The 23675-nt window shown below is 44.2% G+C and overlaps 1 protein-coding gene across 1 annotated transcript; it reads right to left on the minus strand.

The window, feature by feature from the left end:
* Positions 1-2467: 2467 nt before the first annotated feature.
* LOC309362750 (uncharacterized protein) lies at positions 2468-22863 on the minus strand. The gene is made up of 8 exons (XM_081898496.1): positions 22278-22863; positions 19675-19906; positions 17405-17581; positions 11461-15370; positions 7530-7722; positions 6605-6792; positions 4978-5166; positions 2468-2591 (listed from the first exon to the last, which is right to left on the minus strand). The coding sequence occupies exons 1-8, from the start codon at positions 22515-22517 to the stop codon at positions 2537-2539; spliced, it is 5184 nt and encodes a 1727-aa protein (XP_081754622.1). The 5' UTR covers positions 22518-22863; the 3' UTR covers positions 2468-2536.
* Positions 22864-23675: the final 812 nt, after the last annotated feature.

The raw sequence follows: 23675 nt of genomic DNA on the forward strand, positions 1-23675 counted from the left end.
GAACAAAATGCTGAGGTTAGAGAGAAACTGAGTATGGCTGATATCCAACTACTAAGGCATACTCAGAGAAGACACACGGATATAATCAGAATTAAGTCCATTGATCTCATTAGGTCTACTCTGAATACAACTCAGTTGGATATCACACTATGTTGATTCCGTGAGATGCTAAAACACGGATTCTCACCTCACCCCCAAGGACTCGAATTTGTCCGATTCATTTCAAATCACCCTTGGGCGGTGAAAACCTCATGAATCACAGCGGCCCACAAAATGAACCTTTGGCACCCGAACCTGCGGGGTCAAAGTTTCATAGAATACATTTCATTCGATTCACTCCCAAGTGGCGCCAAAACCTTGCAAAAGGCCCCCTGAACCCTTTAGCAGTGAAAACCCTACATTTCACGGTGCCCCATAAAATGAGCCCCTAGAGCTCTAACGGTTTCGGCAAAAACGTGACACCTGCAAATTTACTCCCAAGTGGCGCCAAATGCCAGGAAAACGGGCCCTGTAACATTTGACGGTGCAAACCCCATGTTTCATGGTAAGCCATAAAATGAGCCCTCAGCGCCCTAACCTGTGAGGTCACTGTTTCACCAAAAACCCAACATTGTCAGATTCACTCGAAAGTGGTGTCAAACCCCTGCAAATTAAACCCTGCAACATTTGGCGGTGCAAACCCTACGTTTCATGGCAGGCCATAATTTGCCTGGGGGAACGAAAACCTTTCAGCCAGCCCTGACTAAAAGCTGAGAAATGCAAGTGACAAAAATATTCCTGACTTTATGAGATGTGGACCCAGGAAAGCTGGGCACTTCCCTTTTGGTGCTGAAAGCAGCTTCATCCTGAATGCGACTGGGCCTTCCTGCTGAGCTGAGCTCCGACTGTCCTACTATGTCAGAGCTACAATAGGGCTTAGTCACTTCATTTATCAGCCTGTCTTGACAGACAGAGCCTTTAACTTTTGGCCTCTTTAAGAAGCAAATTCCTTGTGCGCTGCCTCAGAGGTGGAATTTCCTGTAGGTCGGGAAACAAAGCTCTTGCGAAACGAACGAAGTATGGCTTGCTGGAGGCAACGGGCCCTGTGTGAATCGTAGGTGAAGTCACACTACTGCTCAGCAGACTCACAGATGGGGTAGATAGCAGGTTGAGAGTCACTGTGGAGAGCCTGTTTGTTTATTATACCTTTTAAAATTTCACATGGAGGGTTGAATCCAAGGCAAGTCATCCTATTAGTGTGTGACAGTCCATCTACTCCTCTGCCTGCTACACATGCCCACAAACCAGAATCTGCTCTAAAGATACTTTCCTGGCTGAATTTTCACAGGTAGAGGTGGATAGGTGACCAACCTTGTGTGTGAGCGAATGAGATAGATTAAGAAAATTTATCTGAAGTCTTAAATGTTATTTTCATACTGAAAAAGTGGATCTGACTGAAAGATGGCAGTTCCCAGAAGGCATTCTGGGTAAAATATTGGACCAGTGGTTCCCAGTTGGGGGGTCTGGGGATCCCGGGGTGTCCGTGGAACACACCCAGGGGGTCCACAGCACCATCCCCTGCCAGGGACTAGCTTATCTCGTTAATTGCCCAGTGAAAGCCACAATAAAGGTTCATGGATCGTCTAGCCTCGTCTTGCGCCTGCTTGCTGGCAGGGGGAAAACCTGTGAAAGAGTTTCTGGGTGGCAAGTGAGCTGGGATTGGGCACAAAACTCTGACACAGTTTCTTAGGGCTCTTGTGATTGGAGGGGGTGTGGGGAGAGACAGTATATGTATGTGCTTGCTCCATGGGGTGGATTCACGTGCTTATCATTTAAAAAAATAAAATAAGGGATCCCTTGCCCTTGCTCTCTACTTATTAACATAGCTGTCAACTTCTCCCTTTTTTGAAGGGAAATTCCCTTATTTTGAATAGGATTCCTCGCAAGAAAAGGGAAAAGTTGACAGCTATGCTTATTAATTGAAAATAACTTTTAACTGCTTTCAATGACTACCAAGTTTAGAGGACTCCCCCACTGCTTGTGTGAATCTTTTCATTGTGAATCATGCCTTATGAATTTGGGATTCATGTCTCATCTTGGCAGTTCATCGGGGGAAATAGCTAAGCAAATTGCCACTATGCTTTTGTTTAACCCCTGAAAAAGAGGACATATCCTGGAAAAAGAGGACATATGGCAACCCTACGAGTCCACTTACTACTTTCCCCCTAAAAATGCCACCCCCTGAAACACATTTTCTGTAACAGAAGCAGCCGCTGGAGTTTTGCTATATATGTTTCAAACATGATGTTTTGCATGTAAAGTTTAGCTAGGTGTCCTGGCTCAAAATTGTCCTTTTCCTCACCAACAGTCTCACTTGTAAAGAATCAAGCATGATTTGTAGGACTCCCAATTTCACCCCTTTAGTGACTAACAACACCAGATCACACATTCATACCTCAGATCTAGAATAAATGTGCTCCCAGTCAACCTGTGTTATAGATATATTACATATTGGATTAAATTACACACTGACACTCTGAATGAATTACTATCTAAATTACAAATGCATAAAATTATATCCAGATAACTTCCACCTGGGAATGTTCTGAATCCTACAAGAGAAAAAACAACAGTTAATGGATAATATAAAATATTATCTTTTTCATAATATTAGATGCAGCTAACTTTGCACCGAAGACTAAGAAAATTCCTCTGTTTCAGAGGCAGCTTTAAAAATGTAGCAATGCCTTTAAGAAAAGGAATGAAATTGGTATCAATTTGAGCTAAGTTGAAAAACACTGAAAACACTGTAGGCCTTATTCACATATCACTTTAAACCATGGTTCAATAAACTATATTTAGTTTAGTTGTTTAGATGTTCATGGGACCCAGATTGTTTGAGATTAATATTTGCTGATTGTTTGGGACTGCTAGTTGCTGAATTGTAACATACTTTTAAAATTGTGGGTATTTCATTCCTCTCTTGCTACTTTTGCTCATATTGTTTGGTTTAGCATTACATCCAAATCTGGGTTTGTGGTTTAATTTATTTCAAACAGTAACCGGCATTTGTTCTTGGCTTACCTCGCATCGTTTGTTTGGGGGAAATATATATGGGAAAACAAGAGTGCAGAATGGAGCTGAACACAGAAACAGAGTCATAATAACTTTGTGCTGCTCAACAGTGACCCCTGTAGACTATTCTACGAAGTACCATAACTAGCTCAGACATTTTATATGTTATCAAATTTATTTTCGGGGCATGGTTGTCAAAAAGTGATGTTATATACCAGTCACCAGGTCGCTTCAAAAAGTGCTGGAAACTGAGTAAAGGGGGCTAAACCCCTCCTTACACAACCCTTTCTCTATCCAAATTTTTGGCTTTTGTCTGACTAAGTCCATACAAGAAGTGATGTCTCTAGCTGCTTGTTCTCATTCCTTCTCAATAAATCCAGTTGTGGACCTTATATTTTGTTTATTCTTTTAAGAAAAGCAGCATTTCAGTGTGCTGCCTTTCAGATGTGGGGGTGACCTAAGCTTTGGATGCATTTATTTGATATTTTGTGTTGATAATTGAAATGTGGCATTCATACTGATACTAATTATATTCCGTGAATACTATAAAACCTGTCTGAAACAGCAATTAAAATAATTCACATATTTAGCCAGACTGTTAGCCTATGGTGTTTGTTTGTGTGTAATTACAGACTTCCCAACATGGTGCCCACCATTTTTTAAATTATTATTATTATTATTATTATTATTATTATTATTATACTACAACTCCCATCATTCCCAGCCAGCAATGCCAATGGCCTGGGCTGATGAGAAATGGAGTCAAACAACTTGTAGAGAAGTGTATCATGCCACTCGGAAGCCTTCTACAACAGTTGGTTAAGGTAAAGGGACGGCTGACCGTTAGATCCAGTCGCAGACGACTCTGGGGTTGCGGTGCTCATCTCGCTTTACTGGCCTAGGGAGCCAGCATACAGCTTCTGGGTCATGTGGCCAGCATGACTAAGCCGCTTCTGGCGAACCAGAGCAGCGCACGGAAACGCTGTTTACCTTTCTGCCGGAGCGGTACCTATTTATCTACTTGCACTTTGACGTGCTAGAATTAGACCTCCCTACAGGCAGAGCGGGACAGCTTGCCTCAGATGGCAGGTTATTAAAGGATTTTTTTTTTTACTAAACCTATTAAAAAAGCATAATGTCAGTAATTTAGTTTATTATTATATTTTTACCCAATAATATTTTAAACTTCTGTCTCAGGCACTAAAATGTCTCTTGCCTCAGTTGCACTTCTGACAGAATGATAGGAAATACAGTACCGCCTTTTTCTGTTTATAGGATGCACCCATGTATAAGACGACCCCTATTTTGGGGAACCAAAAATTAAGAAAACAATATCTTAGGGTTGCCAAAACCCTAAAGTAGAAGTGAAAATCCGCACAATCAGCGACAGCAACAAGTTGTCGACCCTTTTGGGGGGGTGATTGCCACAACCCCCAATGGCCCCACTGAACGCACACTCCAGACCGCCCAAGCCAAAATCCTGGACATTACCTTAAAATAAAATAAAAATTTCCCTGGATGCCCATGTTTCGTGTATAAGACGACCCCCAAATTTCTGACGAATTTTTAAAATAGAAAATAACCTTGTCTTATACACAGAAAAATATGGTAGTATCCTCTCACTCCTCTTCATCTCCTAATTGTGTTTCCTAGCTATGTATTTCTCCTAATATGTGAACACACAGATTTCCCAAAGGCATCTGGGTGGCCACTCTGAGAACAGAATGGTGAATTAGAGGAGCCATTGACCTGATCCAGTCGGCTCTTCTTATGTTCTTAGATGCATGAAACCAAAGAAGTGACATTGACTCCTTTTGCACTGTATGAAAACGCTAGAAAATTACAATGAATTATGCAGCTGGTCTTCTTTTATCATTCTGCTAGATGGAAGAATAGAAATTCAAATAAGGGAGGGCCACTTACCGAGTCTTGATATTTCGTAAGGGTTGCTTCCTAATGGAGGAAATGTCTAGTTCCAAAAGTCTAGGGATATCCGGAAAGCCGCATGCCTCAGACCACATCAGAGACACAGGCTCTTTGGGTCCAAGGGGGATACTAAATTCCGTGATATCCGTCTTCCACAGTGATTCTATCTGTTCACCGCTTTGCTCCCTATTAAGAGGAGGAATGCCATTATACATCAAAGAAAGAAAATGCTTTGAAGTAAGCCACTATCTTAAAGAAAAGTGCCAAGCCAATCCTTATATTTCTAACATGCAACTAACACTCTGAAGAGAAGAAAAACCATTGGGAAGTAATGATCAAGGGATGATCTTCTGCTGTTTTTCTGTCCTGGTTGTCCAACTTTTCCTGTCCTGAAATAGCTGTTGGGCTACCATTTCATGTGTGGTGTAATGAGTAATTTGGATCTCAGTAAGCCCAAACAGTCCAGTGGGCTAGTTGTTTGATTGAGATCTGAAGAAGCAGCTGATGGATGCTGAGATTAGGAGACCCTCCTCTGTGAAGCTCTCCATTGCCTTCCAAAAATTGGTTTTGTTTTGTTTTTTAAAGTAAAAGATGTCCCTTTTTTTAAAGAGGCTTCAGAGAGGGATTCTGATTCTCTTTCTTTTGTATTCATAGAACATTAGTTTTACATGGATTTGAATGGTCATTATCTGTTGGATATTTGCCCTGAGCCAAGATGATGAGCTATTTTGACATTGAATAGAGTGTAATTTTAAAAATACTCCTTCTTCTAAGAAGTAATACTTAGGTTTCCTGACATAGGGAGGAATACCATGGAGTGGTATGTTAAAATCCCCTAGCGGTATAGTATAGCTGCACTGGAGGAATGGCTTCTGCATGAGAAGGTTCAGGAAGAAAGCATGCTTTCCGTGGCTGGTCGTGCAACACATTGCTGTAGCCCTGATACTCAGTGGCGTAGCGTGGGTTGTCAGCACCCGGGGCAAGGCAAGTAATTTGCACCCCCTAACCCGTGGATTTGCGCCCCCTAACCCTAACCCCCAGATGTTGCTCCCGGTGCGGCCGGGCCCCCCCCTGCACCCCCCACGCTATGCCACTGCCGATACTTCATGTTGCACAACCAGTTTCCTGCTAGAGCAATAGTTGTGTGGATTCTCATATTCAGTTTTCGGTTTTCGTTTTCAATCTTTATTCTCGCCCTTAAAGGTAAAGGTAAAGGGACCCCTGACCATTAGGTCCAGTCGTGACCGTGGGGTTGCGGCGCTCATCTCGATTTATTGGCCAAGGGAGCCGGTGTACAGCTTCCAAGTCATGTGGCCAGCATGACTAAGCCACTTCTGGCGAACCAGAGCAGCGCACGGAAAAGCCGTTTACCTTCCCACTGGAGCGGGAAGTGCTACTTGCACTTTGACGTGCTTTCGAACTACTAGGTTGGCAGGAGCAGGGACTCACCCCGTCGCGGGGATTCGAACTGCCGATCTTCTGATCGGCAAGCCCTAGGCTCTGTGGTTTAACCCACAGCACCACCCACGTCCCTATTCTTGCCCTTACGCTAGCGCAAAATTGAATCGGGCCACAGAGACTGCAACCTCATGGGAGCTCCCTCCAAGAACCTATTATACTGTACCTGATTGTAGCTGAAAATGTTAAATCTTGTTGTTTCTTTGCACAAACCAGGGGGCTTGGGTGGGTTCTGGGCTTCAGGAAGACAGGTCCAATGTTGGGCACGTGTATGCTTTCCCTCTTTGTTCTATCTCCTGCTTTGATCAACAAGGGGCATGGGTTGGTAAGCTGGAGTTTGGCGCTCAAGCGGAGCTGTGCAGAGAGAAAGAGCAGTCAGTTTGCCTGATGCAGACAAAGGTTCAGGGAAGGATCTACCATGCAGCTGGAGGAATGGGGCAAAGGGAAGATTGAGAGACAGAAGCCATCTTACTAATCTTGCTCAAAATACGAGACCGCCAAACAAAGCTCTGCTATTTTCTTGCCCCTGGTTTTTGTGGGATGTGAAACACAAGAGTAGTCAAGTACAGTACAACATTCCTAGAGTGAACATGTTTACACATGGGGAGGAATGTTTGTCCAGCCAGCAGGTAAACTTCCTGTTTTCTTCTGGGCTGGGACAGACTTCCTCTGCAAGGGGAAGGGGTTGAGGGAGGTTGCAGCTCAGAGGCAGATGAGGGGGGAAGCTGGAAAATCATGGGAGAGCCAAAACACCCACCTGACACATTGTCATTAGGAAGCATTCCAGACCCTCCATCTCCTAGAACATGGCGGGCCTTAGAAGTAGGAGAGCAAAGAGCTCAAAGACAGAGGGCACATAGCAGCACCCGTAGAGGAGGTGATGGTGATGATGATGAATAAGGAAGTGGGAGAGACGGTGTGTGTGTGTGGAGATTCATTCGGGACAATGCTATTATCCAAGAGGCTGGGTTCTATAGCCTCTCTCTGTAAAGATTGAAATGAAAAAAGACAGTAAGAGAAACTCATCCTGACATGGGGTGAAAGTAAAACACCAGCTCTGAGTTGTGAACCCTTCATTCTCTTAGGCTCACCTGAGCAAACAAGGCAATCATCCTTTGAAGGCAGCGCCGACGCTGCTTCTCTGCCATCATCTGTTTAACAGTCCAGTGCCCCATAACTCTTTTCTGGTGAGCATCTAGCTTGTCTACCATCTTGTACAACACCTGCATTCTAACACCGTCCTTGGCTTCTTTGGCAGCCTCCAACCGAATAAGTAAGGTTTCTCTGTAAATACAGGGCAGGGGGAATATAAATGTGGACAAATCTTTCCTTTAGTACAAAGAAAGCCCAGCAGCTTAGTCCTTAGCCTGGAGGCCCATTCTGGTACTCCCAGCCTCTCTACCTGGCATTTGGAACCACTTATGGATGACCTGGCTATTGAACATTCATCCTGATTGGGCTGCAAGGAGATGATATCATGCTGGCTGTTTAATAAGCATTCATTCTTATTAAAGAGAGCGGGTGGCGCTGTGGTCTAAACCACTGAGCCTCTTGGGCTTGCTGATTGGAAGGTTGGGGGTTTGAATCCCTGCGATGGGGTGAGCTCCCATTGCTCTGTCCCAGCTCCTGCCAACCTAGCAGTTTGAAAGCATGCCAGTGCAAGTAGATAAATAGGTACCACTGTGGCGGGTAGGTAAACGGCGTCTCCATGTGCTCTGGCACTCGTCACAGTCCTCTGTGTGCCAGAAGCGGTTTAATAATAATAATAATAATAATAATAATAATAATAATAATAATAAATTTCTATTTATACCCCGCCCTCCACAGCCAAGACTGGGCTCAGGGCACCTAACACTGAATATAAATACAGTAAAAACATTTTTTTAAAAAACCAAACAAAGTTGATTAAAATATGTTAGGATACAGTTTAAAATGCAGCCTCGTTTTAGTGGTAGCCCAGAGATCAAAGCCATAAGGGGAGAAAACATTAAATATTCACCGGGGCCAGCTATCCATGCTGGTCCTACATGGGCCAGCAAAAAGAGCCGAGGGGAAATTTATATAAAAAATCCCACATAAGGGGTTCCATAAAAAAAAAATGGGGGGGGGTTAGACTGAGTCCAGCCCAAAGGCCTGGCAGAAACAGCTCAATTTTGCAGGACCTGTGGAAAGTTGTCAAATCCCACAGGGCCCTGATCTCCTGCGGTAGGGCGTTCCACCAGGCCGGGGCCAGAACTGAAAAGACCCTGGCCCTGGTTGAGACCAATCTAACTTCCTTGGGGCTTGGAACTTCCAAAGTGTTATTATTTATGGACCTTAAGGTCCTCCACAGGGCATACCAGGAAAGGCGGTCCTGTAGGTACGAGGGTCCTAGGCCACATAGGGCTTTAAAGGTCAAAACCAGCACCTTAAACCTGACCCTGTACTTCACTGGGAGCCAGTGCAGCTGGTAAAGCACTGAATGAATGTGATCCTGCGGCGAGGACCCCATAAGGAGTCTCGCCGCGGCATTCTTCACCCGCTGGAGTTTCTGAGTCAGCTTCAAGGGCCACATGACCCAGAAAACTGTCTGTGGACAAACACCAGCTCCCTTAGCCTGAAAAGCGAGATGAGCGCTGCACCCATAGTTGCCTTTGACTGAACTTAACAGTCCAGAAGTCCTTTACTTTTACCTCATTCTTATTATTTTCGGGGAAGTTAGATGACATTGCATCAAAACAAGTGTTATCCCACCCCACACACCCCAGTCTCCAGTATATTTTCCTGTAACTTTCCTTAGCCCAAACACCTGAACTTTTTGGGAGGCGGGTTTGCAAAACCTCCCAATCAACTGTAGTCGTACAAACCGAGTTTACTGTTTGTGGTTGAATCCCACCCCAAAACAGCGACAGTCCGGAAGTGTCCTAGGACTTCTCCCAGGCCACACCTCTTCTCCCCAGGCCTTAGCCCGCCTTGGCCTTGCTCCATGTCCTCCTCGAGTGTATGGTAACAGTTTGGCAAAACTATAATGAAATATATATGGTGTTAAGTATTAAGATTAGTAGCAGTTCTCACTCAGGGCCACCAGTATGTAAATGAAGGATTGAAAACTGTCGCTCCTGATTGGTTAGCTAGTTGTGAGTTGTTACTGTTTCTTAGTATTATATAAAGCAGCCAGCTAGGCTGCAGTCAGTCTGATTCCAGGAGCAGTTCTAACTGCTGCAATAAAGAGCTGTGAATCCAACAGAGCTGTGTCCTTTGTCCATCTTTTCCACTATTCAACATATATTTTTAGATTGTTCTTAAAATTATATACATGTGACAACAGCACATTCTTCCAACTGTCCATAGACGGATGACTAGTTCAACTTGTTTTCTGTCGTGCTACACTTGATCTTAGCCAAAAGGCCGAGAAGCCCCTATCTTTTTAACCTCTATATTAGTGACATGAGAATGCCCCTAGCTGAGGCCCAAACCTCCATTCATGCACCCAGGCTTGCAAACTATCGCTGCCCCTTATTATTGTACGCTGACAATGCGGTGATCCTCTCTTATTCTCAAATCGGTTTGAGGAGGGCCCTTAAGATTTTTGCGTTATATTGCCAAACAAATTTACTTACTATTAACCATTCCAAATCTAAAGTCCTAATCTTTTCCAGGAGTCGTAAACTGTATAGATGGGAACTCGAAGGGAAGCCAATTGAACAAGTTTACAAATTTCAATATCTAGGAATTTACTTCCAGTAGAATATGGGATGGAAAGCGCATATCACATATTTACAAAATAAGGGTAAAGCCCTTATCTACGCTCTATTACGCTTCTTCTTTACTGAGGGGGCTATGCATGTTCCATCCGCCTTAAAAGTTTATAGTGCAAAAGTGGTTGCAACTATGGCCTATGCGGTCCCTTTATGGGGCGCCTTTATAAACCTTTTGCCTTTGGTGACATTGCAAAATCTTTTTCTAAGACGCCTTTTGAAACTACCCTCCTGTGTAAGCAACTCTGCCATTCGCTTAGAACTTAAGACCCCCTCCCTAGAGATTCTGATGTGGAGACATGCCTTTAATTATTGGCTGTCCCTTTGGCATAAATTGCCAAACTACCATCTTATTCAGTGCCTTTGGAGAGATGAATTCACCAGCCCATGGGCAACAAAAATCCATTCCAAACTGTTGTCTTATGGAATCTCTCCTTCCGATATACTTAATTTAGATCTAATTACAGCTAAAAAGGTCATCAAACAAAGATTGGAGGAAGTAGATTTGCAACAAAATATTACTACAGGTGGAGGTACATGTTCCCCGATAAATCAGGGCATTACATCTATGTCGCAGATACCTCGATATCTGTCTACTTTATCGGCTGTGTCGCATAGATTCGCATTTGTTAGAGCCAGATTTAATGTGTTCCCCTCAAATGTGCTGAGCAATAGATTTTCTAACGGTAAAACCTCTGTTTTATGCGCATGTGACAACAAATCAATAGAATCCCTTTATCATATCTTGTTTAATTGCCCCTTATACATTGTTCCCCGATCAAGGATCCTGAGTACAATCATTCTGGAAATTGCTGCTAAACCACCTGAATTACATCAAGCTTATCTACTCCAGGACATTGACTCTTATAGACCATTACAGGTTGCTAGATTCCTGATTTCAGTTCTTTTATATAAAAGACTTCATGGAATGCTGCATGACTATTAAAAATCCAGTAAACTCTATGCACCATCTTTATCTTCAAGGCCATAACACGGTACATCTAGAGATTGTAAGTAATGTGAAGGAGATTATGCGTTGAAATATTTTAGTTGATATTTTAGATTGTAAAATGCTATTTTATCTATTGATTTGTTTTACCTTGTGGGCTTATAGCCGAATAAAGTATTATCTATCTATCTATCTATCTATCTATCTATCTATCTATCTATCTATCTATCTTTCTGTCGTGCTCTTTAAATATAGTCTGGGGGCAATGCGCTGTCACCATACTGTGCGCCAATGCTAAGGTTCCCAGTAGCTTCACATTAAGATTTTTAGTCTTACCTGACCTGCTGGAGATGGCGGAAGGCGATGTATTTCCGGAAGAGCAAAGCCAGCCTTTCCACATTGCTGTGCAATGCTTGCTTGATTATCCCTTTGGTGAGGGTGTAGAGTTCTGGGGAGATGCCAGCCTTCCGGACAGCTTCGCCCAACACCTCCAGGTTTCTCCTCTGAGCTTCTACGTTTATCCAGTAGCGCTTCTCTGTGGTGCCGGGTGCAGCAAACTCCTCCGCTTTGGTGAACAGCCTGGGGAACCAAGTGGATTCCAGCTCATAGGTATCCTCATCAAACTGTGAACTAGGCACGGGGCTTAGCAGGGGGCTAGGGGAAGCATATCGCCTTTCTTTACGGGGGGAAGCAATCTTATATCGCTTGGAAAATTGATCCAGAATTGCACCTTCCACCACTTTCAGCTTGGGAAGCAAAGCCTTTTCTTCCTTCTGCATCTGCTGCTGCTTCATCTTCACTTTCTGGACTTGCAGCCTCTGCATCTGCATCTGATGGCGCCAGCGGAGCAGCTGCTGCTCCCAGCGCATCTCCCAAAGGCGCTCCATCTCCTCCTGCTTCTCCTTCTGCTCCTGCAGCCACCGCGCGTTCTTCTCCTCCTGCTCCTGCTGCTCTTGCCGCAGGGCCTCCATCCGCTGCTCCTGCAGCTGCAGCTGCTCCTGCCACTGGCTCCTCTTCCTCTCCTGCTCCATGTCCTCCTCTTGCCAGAGGAGCTGCTGCTTCTCGTGCCGCTCCTTCAGCTGGCTCCAGCGCCACTGCTCCTCTGCTTGCTTCCCTCGCAGCGCCAGCAGCTCCCTTTTCTCCAGCTGCAGCTGCTCAACCACTTTCTGCAACAGGTCCTGCTGCTCCTTCTGCTGCTCCCGCTGCCTGGCCCAGAATTGCTCCTGCTCCACGTTCTGCTGCTGCAGGAGCTGCCAGTGCTCGGCCTGCGCCTGCCACATGCGCTCCTGCTCCTTCTGCTGCTCCTTCTCCCGCTCCCACTGCTGCCGCTGCCCCTCGCACATCTCCTGCCAATGCAGCTGGTATTCTTGTTCCTCTTGCAGCCTGTGGCGTTCCTCCTGCAGCCGGGCCTGTTCTTCATGCAGCCGCTGCTTCTCCTCCTGCAGCTGCTCCTGGATTTGCAAGTACCAAAGCTGCTTTTCTCTGCTGAGCTCCCGTGAGCTATCACTTTCCAAATCTGACTTGCTCTCTTTGCGCCACGGCTCTTTTCCTTTCTGGGCATGCTTAAGTTTTTCTGCAGAAGATTGTTTTGCCAATTCCTTTTCCAATTCCTGCCACGAGACCTTGGCTTGCACATCTGCTTCATCAGGCTGACGTTCTGGAGGTTGTTCTCCTTCCCTGGGATGTGAAACCTTGGTCAAGTCTTCTTCCTCCACTTGCAACTGGGGCTCCTTCTGGTCTCTCCGCAACTCTTCTTCTTTCTGCTCTTCTTTTTCTTTTTCCTTTTCTTTTTCTTCTTCTTTTTCTTCTTCTTCCTCCTTCTTCTTTCTTTGATGTCGCTGGGACTTGAAGGGCGAGGCCTGTCCTGTTGTCATTTCTTGGTCCCATTCCGTCCCAGAGCTGAAAGAGCTACTTGAAGACTCCTGGGACACCACAGGACTGCTAAAGGACAAAGATGGAAGTTTGATTCCCTTCCCATCTTCCTCTTCCAACTCACCCTCTGTTCCCTCTATGCTCCTTGCAAACTTCTGTTTCTTCCGTCCAGCAGATACTTTCTGCTTCATCAGGATGCATTCATCCAGTTTTCTGTCTATTGCCTCGGAGATCTCTTTGGTTAGTGTATGTGTGGGCTGGGATTTTGCTGATGGCTTCCAGCTGCCTGAGAGACTCCTCTTTAACTTCTCTATCTTCTCATCTAAGCAAGCAAGGATGACTTCCTGAAATTCTTGCAGCGCAGAGCTTGTATCCTCTCCAGGGAGTTCCTCAACAATTGAGTATCTTTGCCTTTTCTGCACAAATGCAGAAGGCAACGTGGGGATTTCTACAGTGAATAGTGCGTCCTCCTGGTCTATGGGTCTGCTTCCAGCCTCCTCTGCCGGACCACTGACACGGCCTTCAGGCACTACTCCTGGAACATCATCACGACTTTCGGGCTTCTCTTCCTGCACTGTGTCTTGATAGGTTGCGTCCAATTCCTCAAAAATGCGTTTGAGAGCCTCTGCATCTAACACACCACCTCTATCGCTAGCAAGCTCTTGTAGCTTTTTGCCTAAACCACGGATGACATCTCCTGTCTTCTCTGCCCACTTTGGCTGTGGCACACCTGCTGGGCCGCTTCTGCTGGGGCGCTTCTTTCCTTTGGGCCTACCTACTGTCTCATGGCTTGATTCCTCGGCTTCTCCTGCTTGTGGTGATGAGCTTTCCCCTGGAACCTCTGCGCCCTCCTCCTTCTGGACACCTGGAGCAGTCTCTTGAGTCTCTTGAGTTGGCTCGTCGTCGTCAAACTTTACCACCTTTCTCGCTTTGACAGCCTTGACCAATTGCCCTGCTGTCTTTTTCATGGAGAACTTGCGCTTTGTTGGGGGGCTTGGGAGTCCTTCTGCTGGCTCTTGAGATGATTCTTCGACTTCCACTTCACCGACACTCTCCCTGGTGACCCGTTTGAGAATGGGCTTCGGGGGAGGGCTTTCAGCTGGCTGTTGGGGAGCTTGCTCCCCTTCAGGTTCTTGGTGGCTTTTGCCAGCCAATTTTTGGGGTGACGGCGTTTTCAAAAGGGATGTTTGTATTTTTTTCCAGGCAGCTGTCCTTGACCCCCGTTTCTTTCCTGCAAATTTGCTAGGTGCTGCTGTTGCTGTTTCTTTTCCAGTAGCTTCTGTGTCTCCCATTTCGTCGGATGATATCTGTGATAGCTCAGAGGACACCTGTGACAGGTCTGAGGACGTCGGGCCTACAACTGTCAGTTGTGACAGTCCAGTTTTGCTGTCCCGAGCTCTTACTGAAAGAAACGTCAGAGGTACTTCTGCATCGGAAGGTGTTTCTTGCAGCTGGTCAGGGTGAATGGTTTCAACCGTGGGTTTCTGCTGCCTGGGTGACTCATCAAATGTGCCCGCTTCTTCAACTTTCACACTTATCATTTCTGCAAGTTCAGTGTGGAGTTTTGTACTCACCTCATAAGTGCCCTTTTCTTCAGCTTTCACACTTCTCATTTCTGCAAGTTCAGTGTGGAGTTTTGTACTCTCCTCATAAGTGCCCTTTTCTTCAGCTTTCACACTTCTCATTCCTGCAAGCTCAGCGTGGAGCTTCATATATCTCTCATCTTTGATTTCTTTCTCACCCTTGATTTCTTTCTCATCCTTAATTTCTTTCTCATCCTTAATTTCTTTCTCATCCTTGATTTCTTTCTCACTCTTGACTTCCTTCATATCTTTCATACTCCCTGTGGGAAGTTTCTCAGGAATCCTACTTACAGCAGGTCTGAGGGTAGCTTGGCGTGCCACCATCGCCCTCTCATTTGCCTCCTGCAGCTCCCTGTGCAATGCTTCATTAGTAATCATGAGTGTCTTGCACATCTCTTCAACGGTGTGGACTTGAATTTCCATTGCTGTTTTCCTCTCCATGGCCGCTCGCAGCTCCCTTTGCAGAGTTGCAACGTGTGGGTCTGTCTTCTTGCTTTCCAAGGCGCTCTCGGTTTCACACTTGATTTTAAGGCTGCGATACTGCTTCCCTAGAAGGCTGTAGGCCTTAGCTAGGTTAGCTACCATGGTTACAATGTACTTGACTGCTGGATGCTCTATTTTCAAAAAAGTCGGAGAATCTACCATTTCTTGCATCATGTTGTTGAGCTCATTAGTGCGGCTGAATGTAAGAGGGTCATCGTCCAACATCCGCTCTGCTGTAATAGGCTCCCCTTCCTGGGGCGCATCAGCCACTTTGTCTCTCCATGTTTTAAACATGGCATTTCTGTGACCTGAAATAATCGAAGAGATAACAAGAAGGTATTAGAGAATACACAAAGAAAAATTAGCCCAGTGATAAAGTACCTCCGGAACAGGAATTGTTGCACAGTGACACTGTGAACTTCCTTATAAATCAAGGGCGGATCTACACTCATGGTTTTTAACGTTAAAAAGGAGTTAAGGAATGATTCCGGTAACCATATAGTCACAAGACATTCTTTTCTTTAATTTTCATAGTGCGTTATAGAAATGTGACACCAGAGGGCACTGCAGAGCAACCAGAAATCAGGGAGAGAGACTGCGGGGAAAGAAAGCAAAATGAAAACCAAAGGGGACGTTTCCTGTCTTGATGTTTTAGAACGATATTTCTAGTATCGTTCTAATAATGAAAAGGTGAGTGTAGATCCAGCCCAATAAAACTCTGTGTGCTGTCCTAAATATAACAAACATGCTACAGCCACTTGCAATCAGTCTTGTCCCAAACTGAGTGCAATCAGATCATCAAAGGGGACCATGGTTTAATAAGGCACTTGAGGCCTCCAGAATAAACCAGAAGTATGACTTGTGTCAACAAGACATTCTGCCTTCAGTGTTGCAGGCCCAGCTCGTGTTTTTGTTTAATGTTACTCGTGTTCTTGTTTAAATTATTGACATTTTAAATTTCAGAGATTTAAGTTCATGTTTCAAATTTTGTATATTCTAATTTTTTATACTTGTAAGTTGCTTTGAGACATTGAAAAGCAGGATATATAGATAGATAAATATTTGTTTATCTAAAGTAGATGGACAGACATTTTGGGGAAGCAAAATCTCCTTGGAAATAGGCTCCCGAACTCTGTCAACCGATAAGAGGAGCACATAGCTGGCACAGACCATCAAGAGAGCAGGGGATGAGAGAGACCCCTAAACTGAATATGCCACACACAAAATGAACAAGGCTTGCAGCTCTTCCTTGCAAGTGTATTTATCTCTTTCCCACTAAAACCCCTAGCAACTGCTCCACCCTATGCAAACTCTGATGCTGGCTTAGTATCTGAAGAAGTGTGCATGCACACGAAAGCTCATACCAAGAACTAACTTAGTTGGTCTTTAAGGTGCTACTGGAAGGATTTTTTTTTGTTTTGACTATGGCAGACCAACACGGCTACCTATCTGTAGCTGGCTTAATTGTCCAAGATGACGGAGTTTACAGCTGGGTTCTGACACAGGTTCCTTGAGTTTTGGTGTGCTGTTTGGTTTATCGGTACTTTTATTTCTTTCAAGCCAAACATATGTGGAAGTTTTTGCAGTCAAACCTAACAATGCATATCTATGCTAGTTGGTAAATGAAGGAGTTAAGGACCACAGAGTTGTAAATTTCTAGAGGAGACACAGCTAGGTTACACACCCCTCAACTCTGTCAATTTCCTGTTCCTCTGCCTTCCCTTTCTCTTCGTTTTAACCATGTATGATGCTGGAGCTCCCTAGCCCAAACTGTTTCTGTTTTTGTTTTATGTACTTTGTGTTTTTATATTCTGATTTTATCCCATGAACCGCCGAGACCTGCAGCTGTAGGGCAGTATAATAATAATAGTAATAATACTCCAAGCTTGAAGGGTTTTTTTGTATTTTGCAACCAATAGTACCTTGCCTGTGCTGTTTCTGCTGTAGCACTGAATGGTGCATGAGTGAGACCTATGATTGATGTAAGTAAGTATTTAAACTTACTCAAAGTTGTAGTCTATTCACTCCAAGATGGGTAGAAGCAGGGGAGCTCAATTGTAAGTGCTTAATATTTGGATATTTAAAGTTCTAACAACCTATTTCCCATGCTTAAAATGCTACATAGATCTGTGTTTTAAGTTCTGCTAGGGGCTGCTTTGGCTAAAGTCAAACCCTGTGGGTTGGTTAAAAAAATAATAATCAGCTGTTTTTTTATTTGTAGTTCCCCACACATGTGGGACTTCAGGATTAACTGGTATTCCCCAGTTATCTCCCAACAATATAGACCTCTGCTTCCTGATGATGCAACCTCTTTCTCTAACAGATTCCTCTCATTTAGGTACCTGACTTCCGTCTCTGCTTAGCTTTCCCTTCTAAAAGTGGGTGGAATAGTTTGATTAGATGCTGAATCTTTGAGTCCATTGCACTGATAAAATTCTGGATTTTCTCCTCCATCTCTTCAATTATGTCATTAGTGGCAAGGACTTTTTCTTCTCGTTCAACCGCTTTCAGCATTTCATCTGGAAATAATGTTTAAGTCCAAAGTGAGTCAAGATGGAAACACCCGTGATGTAAAATGAGAAGCTGTCCTTTTAAAAGCAATCTCAAGTTTATCCATCGAATGAACAGAGATTTAACTGGTTAAACACTATCACCAAGGCCTTGCTTTCTCAGGAAACCAGTCTGCTATAGCCATATCTTTGCATGCAGAAAGGCACCAAGGAGGTTCAGTCCTGGTTTAAAAGATGAGGAAGTTGGTGGTGAGAAATACTTCTCTGCCTGAATCCTGGAGTGTCACAGCTGGCTTAAAAGGTAAAGGGTAAAGGGGTCCAGTCGTGACCGACTCTGGGGTTGCGGCGCTCATCTCGCTTTATTGGCTGAGAGAGCTTCCGGGTCATGTGGCCAGCATGACTAAGCTGCTTCTGGCAAACCAGAGCAGCGCACGGAAACACCATTTACCTTCCCGCCGGAGTGGTACCTATTTATCTACTTGCACTTTGATGTGCTTTCGAACTGCTAGGTTGGCAGGAGCAGGGACTGAGCAACAGGAGCTCTCCCCGTCGCGGGGATTCGAACCGCCGACCTTCTGATCGGCAATTCCTAGGCTCTGTGGTTTAAGCCACAGCGCCACCCGTGTCCCTCAGCTGGCTTAAGTAGCCATTATTGGGCTAGTTCAGTGTTCTTTTTGTGACTTTTAAAACTCTACATCTTAAGTGTGAAGTCTTTGGTCTTGTCAGATTCCTTCCCCCACTTTTAAAACTAGAACCCCAAGATCTAACAACGAGAACTAAATGCAAAAGACACACGATTAGACCTAAATAACAGGGGGCTCTCTCCAAGTATACTCTGAGCCACTCTGGGTACATTTGTTTTCAGTACAATTGCCAGGACTGGAGTGGACTAAGCCCATAGCCCTTTTGCATAAAAGTCTACTCCTGGTTAGTTTTAATTTTCAACAACCCAATTTAGGAGAGGGAAAGCCATTTTGTTGTTGCTATTATAAACCAAATGGGAGCTAGAAAACCTTGCTGCAATTCACCCACAGGTATATAAGCAGATCCCAATTTTTATACACACTTACGATTGAAGAATTTCATCCCAAAATTCAGACAAGCGACAATTTGGAAAGACAGAAATGCTGCAGTGCTGTACATGCAATGTTTTGTGCAGGTTGGTTCACATGTTAATGTCAACTGAATGTATTCTTCCTCTTTACTAGCTAAGGGTGCCTATCCTCTAATCCAATTCAAAATTGTGACAGCTTCGAAGGCTGCAGTTCTATAGTTTTGGGTCGCTTGTTCAGACATAACTATTCTGTTATGTACTGAAGTTCTCACCCTGGGCCAGCAGGGGGATACTGTAGATAGTTCAGGTCCACATATGCAAATAAGGGATCGAAAGTGACGTTCAGTGATTGGATAGTTACAGAAAATGGTTACTGTTGCATTCTAGTGGAGCTCTATATAAGCAGGCTGGCTGAACCCTTCAGTTCAGTTCTGTTCTGGCCTGTGAATAAACAAGAGCTGTTTGGAGAATCACTGTGTAGTCTGATATGTTCACCCACAACCTACCATATTCCATGGGACATTTGGCATTTAGGGAATTTGTTTTTGGTAACCTTGTTTCTCCAGCGGCTTTCCCCCCTTTAAATGTGTGTTTGTTGTACTTTGTGATTGTGAGTATTTCATTGTTAGCTCGCTGGCATACAGACACACACAGTATGATTTTTTTTTCTATCCCACGTGTGTTGACAGTGACTTAAGATTCCTTGCTCCAATACCCTTTTCTAGCTTTCTAGAACATGGGTAGGCAAACTAAGGCCCGGGGGCCGAATCCAGCCCAATTGCCTTCTAAATCCGGCCCGCGGATGGTCCAGGAATCAGTGTGTTTTTACATGAGTAGAAAGTGTCCTTTTATTTAAAATGCATCTCTGGGTTATTTGCAGGGCATAGGAATTCGTTCATTATTACTTTTCCCCAAAATATAGTCCGGCCCCCCAAAAGGTCTGAGGGACAGTGGACCGGCCCCCTGCTGAAAAAGTTTGCTGACCCCTGTTCTAGAAGATGGCACTTGCCACAGTATACCCTCCCCTTTCCAGCACCATGGAACTAACGCCAAAATTTTAGCGCCTCCAGCACTGCCTTTAATTCCTGTATTTTGAAGACGCTCTCATCTAGCACGTCATCAATTCCATCCAAAAAATGAGCCCGGCGGCTCGTCTCTTCCCAGGTTTGTGAATGGTAGTAGTCCCTTTCAATCTCAGGATCGAGCCCGTCATCCTTTTTGTAGTGTTCATAGGCCCGATTCACATTGTCCAGAATGCGAAACAGCTTCTTAGAAACATCCTGAAAGCACAGAATTACAATGGATGTGAGGGCAGGACATATTCAGAAGCATTTCAGGAGCCCACTTCTTGGTTATGTATCTCCTTCCCTGCCCCGGACTGAGCCATATTTGTAGCATTTGCTGAAAGCATTAATAATAATAATAATAATAATAATAATAATAATAATAATAATAATTTTTATTTATACCCCGCCCTCCCCAGCCAAGGCCAGGCTCAGAGCGGCTTACAAGCAATAATAAAAACAAGTTGAATGATTACAACTTAAAAACAAAATTAAAATACAACATTAAAATATTGAAACATTAAAATATTAAAATGTAGCCTCATCGCAGGAGGAGAAGGAAAAGAAAAAAGAAAGAGAGGGAGGGAAGGAGTCAAATTGGCTCCAAGCCAAAGGCCAGGCGGAACAACTCTGTCTTACAGGCCCTGCGGAAAGAAATCAGATCCTGCAGGGCCCTAGTCTCATGAGACAGAGCGTTCCACCAGGCCGGAGCCAGTGTTGACAAGGCCCTGGCTCTGGTTGAAGCTAATCTAACTTCCTTAGGGCCCGGGACCACTAGGGTGTTGCTATATATGGACCTTGAGGCTCTCCGTGGGGCATACTGGGAGAGGCGGTCCCGTAGGTACGAGGGTCCTAGGCCATGAAGGGCTTTAAAGGTCAAAAGCAGCACCTTAAATCTGACCCTGTACTCTACCGGGAGCCAGTGCAGTTTGAAAAGCACTGGGTGAATATGCTTCCCACTACAGGAAGACATCCTCGTTTTGTCTGGCTACACAGTAATGGACCATTAAGAACCTGTGGTGTTCGTAAATGTTTCACACTGATCAAGGGTGCCAACTTCAATAAAATATGGGGGAAGCCCAGGTAAGCTCCTCCACGCATAATCGATCACATGACATGTTGCACCCACACCATTTGAATGACAATGTCCATCAACATTGGGGGTCCCCAGCACCCTCAAATATTATATGGGGGGGCATGTGCAAAGACCTCTCTGCCCCTAGGAGTTGGCTCCTATGACTCTGATTTTATCATGGTATGTGTTATTTTTAGCACACTACCCAGTGGGTACAGTATGGAGATATTAATCAGTCTTAATATATAAGTAAATTAGTGGATTATTTTAAAAAAAACTATAATAAAATGAAATTGCGGGCAAGGTTTGAGTTAAAGGCAGAGGACGAAAAATGAAAAAGACGTAATTGTAACAGAGAAACTTTGTGTAATACATAAAGATAAAAAGAAAAGGTAAAAAAAGGTTTGAGTAAAAACACTGGAGAAGTGAGGTTGGGAAGTCAGTTTTTGAAGAAAGGTAACTTTGATATGAAGATTATTGTGGAAATGTTTGAAACATTTGCTAAAAATTATATAATGATAAAGCAATAATTAAGGACTTGTGCCCAAGAAATAACAATATTACTACCTTGGATAGCTTTAAAAGACATGGAAGACAAGCCTATTGGCACCTTTTAGTCAAACGGCTAGGTGGGACCACAGTCTAGATTTAAAGGCATCTTACTTATGAATACCTGCTACAGTGGTACCTCGCAAGACGAATGCCTCGTAAGATTAAAAACCCGCAAGACGAAAGAGTTTTTCGTTTTTTGAGTTGCTTCGCAAGACGAACTTCCCTATGGGCTTGCTTCGCAAGACAAAAACGTCTTGCAAGTTTGATTTTCAATGCATTCCTATGGGAATCCGTGCTTCGCAAGACGAAAAATTCGCAAGACGAAAAAACTCGCAGAACGAATTAATTTCGTCTTGCGAGGTACCACTGTATTTGGAAGCAACATTTGGCCCTTCATATGTTGTTGGACTGCAAATCCCATAATCCCCATTGGCGACTGTGTGTGTCATGCTCTGACAGCATTGGAAAGGCCCCAGATTTCCCATGACTGGTGTAGCCAATACTTAGCTAGATGGACTAAAGTCCTGGTTCAGTAGAAGGCACTTTCTTATGTTCCTAAGAGGCTTATTGCCTTCCAAGTCTTGCTTACGGGTTTCCTAGAGACATCTGCTTATGCTATTCATATGTTCTTAATAGCTGATGGGAGCCTTTACTCTTCACATCTCACATTGCAAGGGCTAGAGAAGCATCCAATAATTACAGCAGGTCTGGTAAACAAGCAAATGGAAGGACTTAATCTGGTTTATTTGAATCAGTTACCTGCAGAAGTTGGGATTACTCCCATTTCTCCTGACTTTTCTCAAATATAATTCTCAGGGGGTGAGCAGAATTGTGCTTAACGTGCCAGCAGGAGTCCATGTTGAAAACCTATGGTGAAAGGCTGCACATATTTGACCCCCCCTCATCCATCAGCAGTCCCTGCTCCACTACAGAAACTCTATTTTTCTCTCCAACACATACCTTCTTTGCTCTTTCCAGCTGGGCCAGCTCAATTTTATCCAACACATTCTGCACAGCGGGGGGGACTTCATCGATGGTAGAAATAGCGGCTTCGTTTTTGTAGGTTGCAACATTGCGGCCAGCCTGATCGCGTTCGTAATCATTATCACTTTCATTTCCTGAGTTTCCTGAAGATGATGAAGATTCGGGACCCATGTGGGACCTTTCCCATGCAAGTCCAACCACCTTTGGGAAATCCATGGCTGCAGCACAGAGTAAGGCAAATCAGCTTTTTATACAGGGTCAAGTTGTTCAGTTGTGTGGTAGGCTTATTCTTCAAACGGTTTAATTACACCCCCTTGCTGTTAGGCAGAAACTCATCCCTAGGGGATGAACGGGTTCTGTTTGTGGAGTTGATGTCATAGTTGCCATTCTATGGCTTCTAATCCATGACGTCATCAGGTGCTCATTCGCATCAAAAGAAGCCTCGCGGAACAGAAACTTGTTGTTCTATGTGCTCATGCATGCTTTATATACAAGTCCCAGAATGCATTAGTGTCCTGGACAGCTGGTGGAATTCACTGCTCAGATAATTCAACAGTAGATTATTCCATTCCTCGGTTTTGCCAGATACAAGCTAGAAAGGGTTGTCATGCTGTACATGAGCTTTAGAGAGCTACCTCTCAGTTTCTGAAACTCATTCAGAAGTATTCGCTGTAAGGGAATACAGTGGTACCTCGGGTTACATACGCTTCAGGTTACATACGCTTCAGGTTACAGACTCCGCTAACCCAGAAATATTACCTCAGGTTAAGAACTTTGCTTCAGGATAAGAACAGAAATCGTGCTCCGGCGTTGCAGTGGCAGCAGGAGGCCCCATTAGCTAAAGTGGTGCTTCAGGTTAAGAACAGTTTCAGGTTAAGAACAGACCTCCAGAACGAATTAAGTACTTAACCTGAGGTACTACTGTATACTGTGGCATGCTTGGAGCTAGTAATAAGAAGGTTTTGGGGGTTTTTTGGCTTTCGTATCCAAGATTGGAGCTTAGAGATCCTAGGGTGGTCAGGGATTTAGGAGTATGAAATATTTAAAATTGTCAACCTGTTTCCAAGTTGCACCGCACAGAAGACCTAAGGACCTTTGCAAGTTTGTATGGGTGCAGACAGTCTTTCTAATAACCTGGTCACAATTTATTTAAGGCTTAGTAGCCAAAACTAGAACTTTAAATTGAGCCGAGGAACAGAAAATATATATGTTTACCACCACACTGTATATCAAACAACTCCATCTGTAAGAAGTTTTGCTAACAGAGCTATCTGATCTTTCCTTGTTTTGAGCCTGACACATTCCATGGAACCGGGCTGTGTTGCTGTATGGACAGAGTGGGCTTTGCTACTCTAAATGATGTATTACGTAAGG

Source organism: Podarcis melisellensis (genome assembly GCF_964234715.1).
Source record: "Podarcis melisellensis genome assembly, chromosome: 2".
NCBI classification, from domain to species: Eukaryota; Metazoa; Chordata; class Lepidosauria; order Squamata; family Lacertidae; genus Podarcis; species Podarcis melisellensis.

Excerpts from the sequence above, each read along its gene's own strand:
- LOC309362750 (XM_081898496.1), bottom strand. The coding sequence starts at position 22,517 with ATGGATTTCCCAAAGGTGGTTGGACTTGCATGGGAAAGGTCCCACATG. Across the intron at positions 17,582-19,674 it reads GGAGGCGCTAAAATTTTGGC|ATGAAATGCTGAAAGCGGTT; the intron begins GTTAGTTCCATG and ends CATTATTTCCAG. Across the intron at positions 7,723-11,460 it reads CGCCATCTCCAGCAGGTCAG|AGAAACCTTACTTATTCGGT; the intron begins GTAAGACTAAAA and ends CTGTATTTACAG.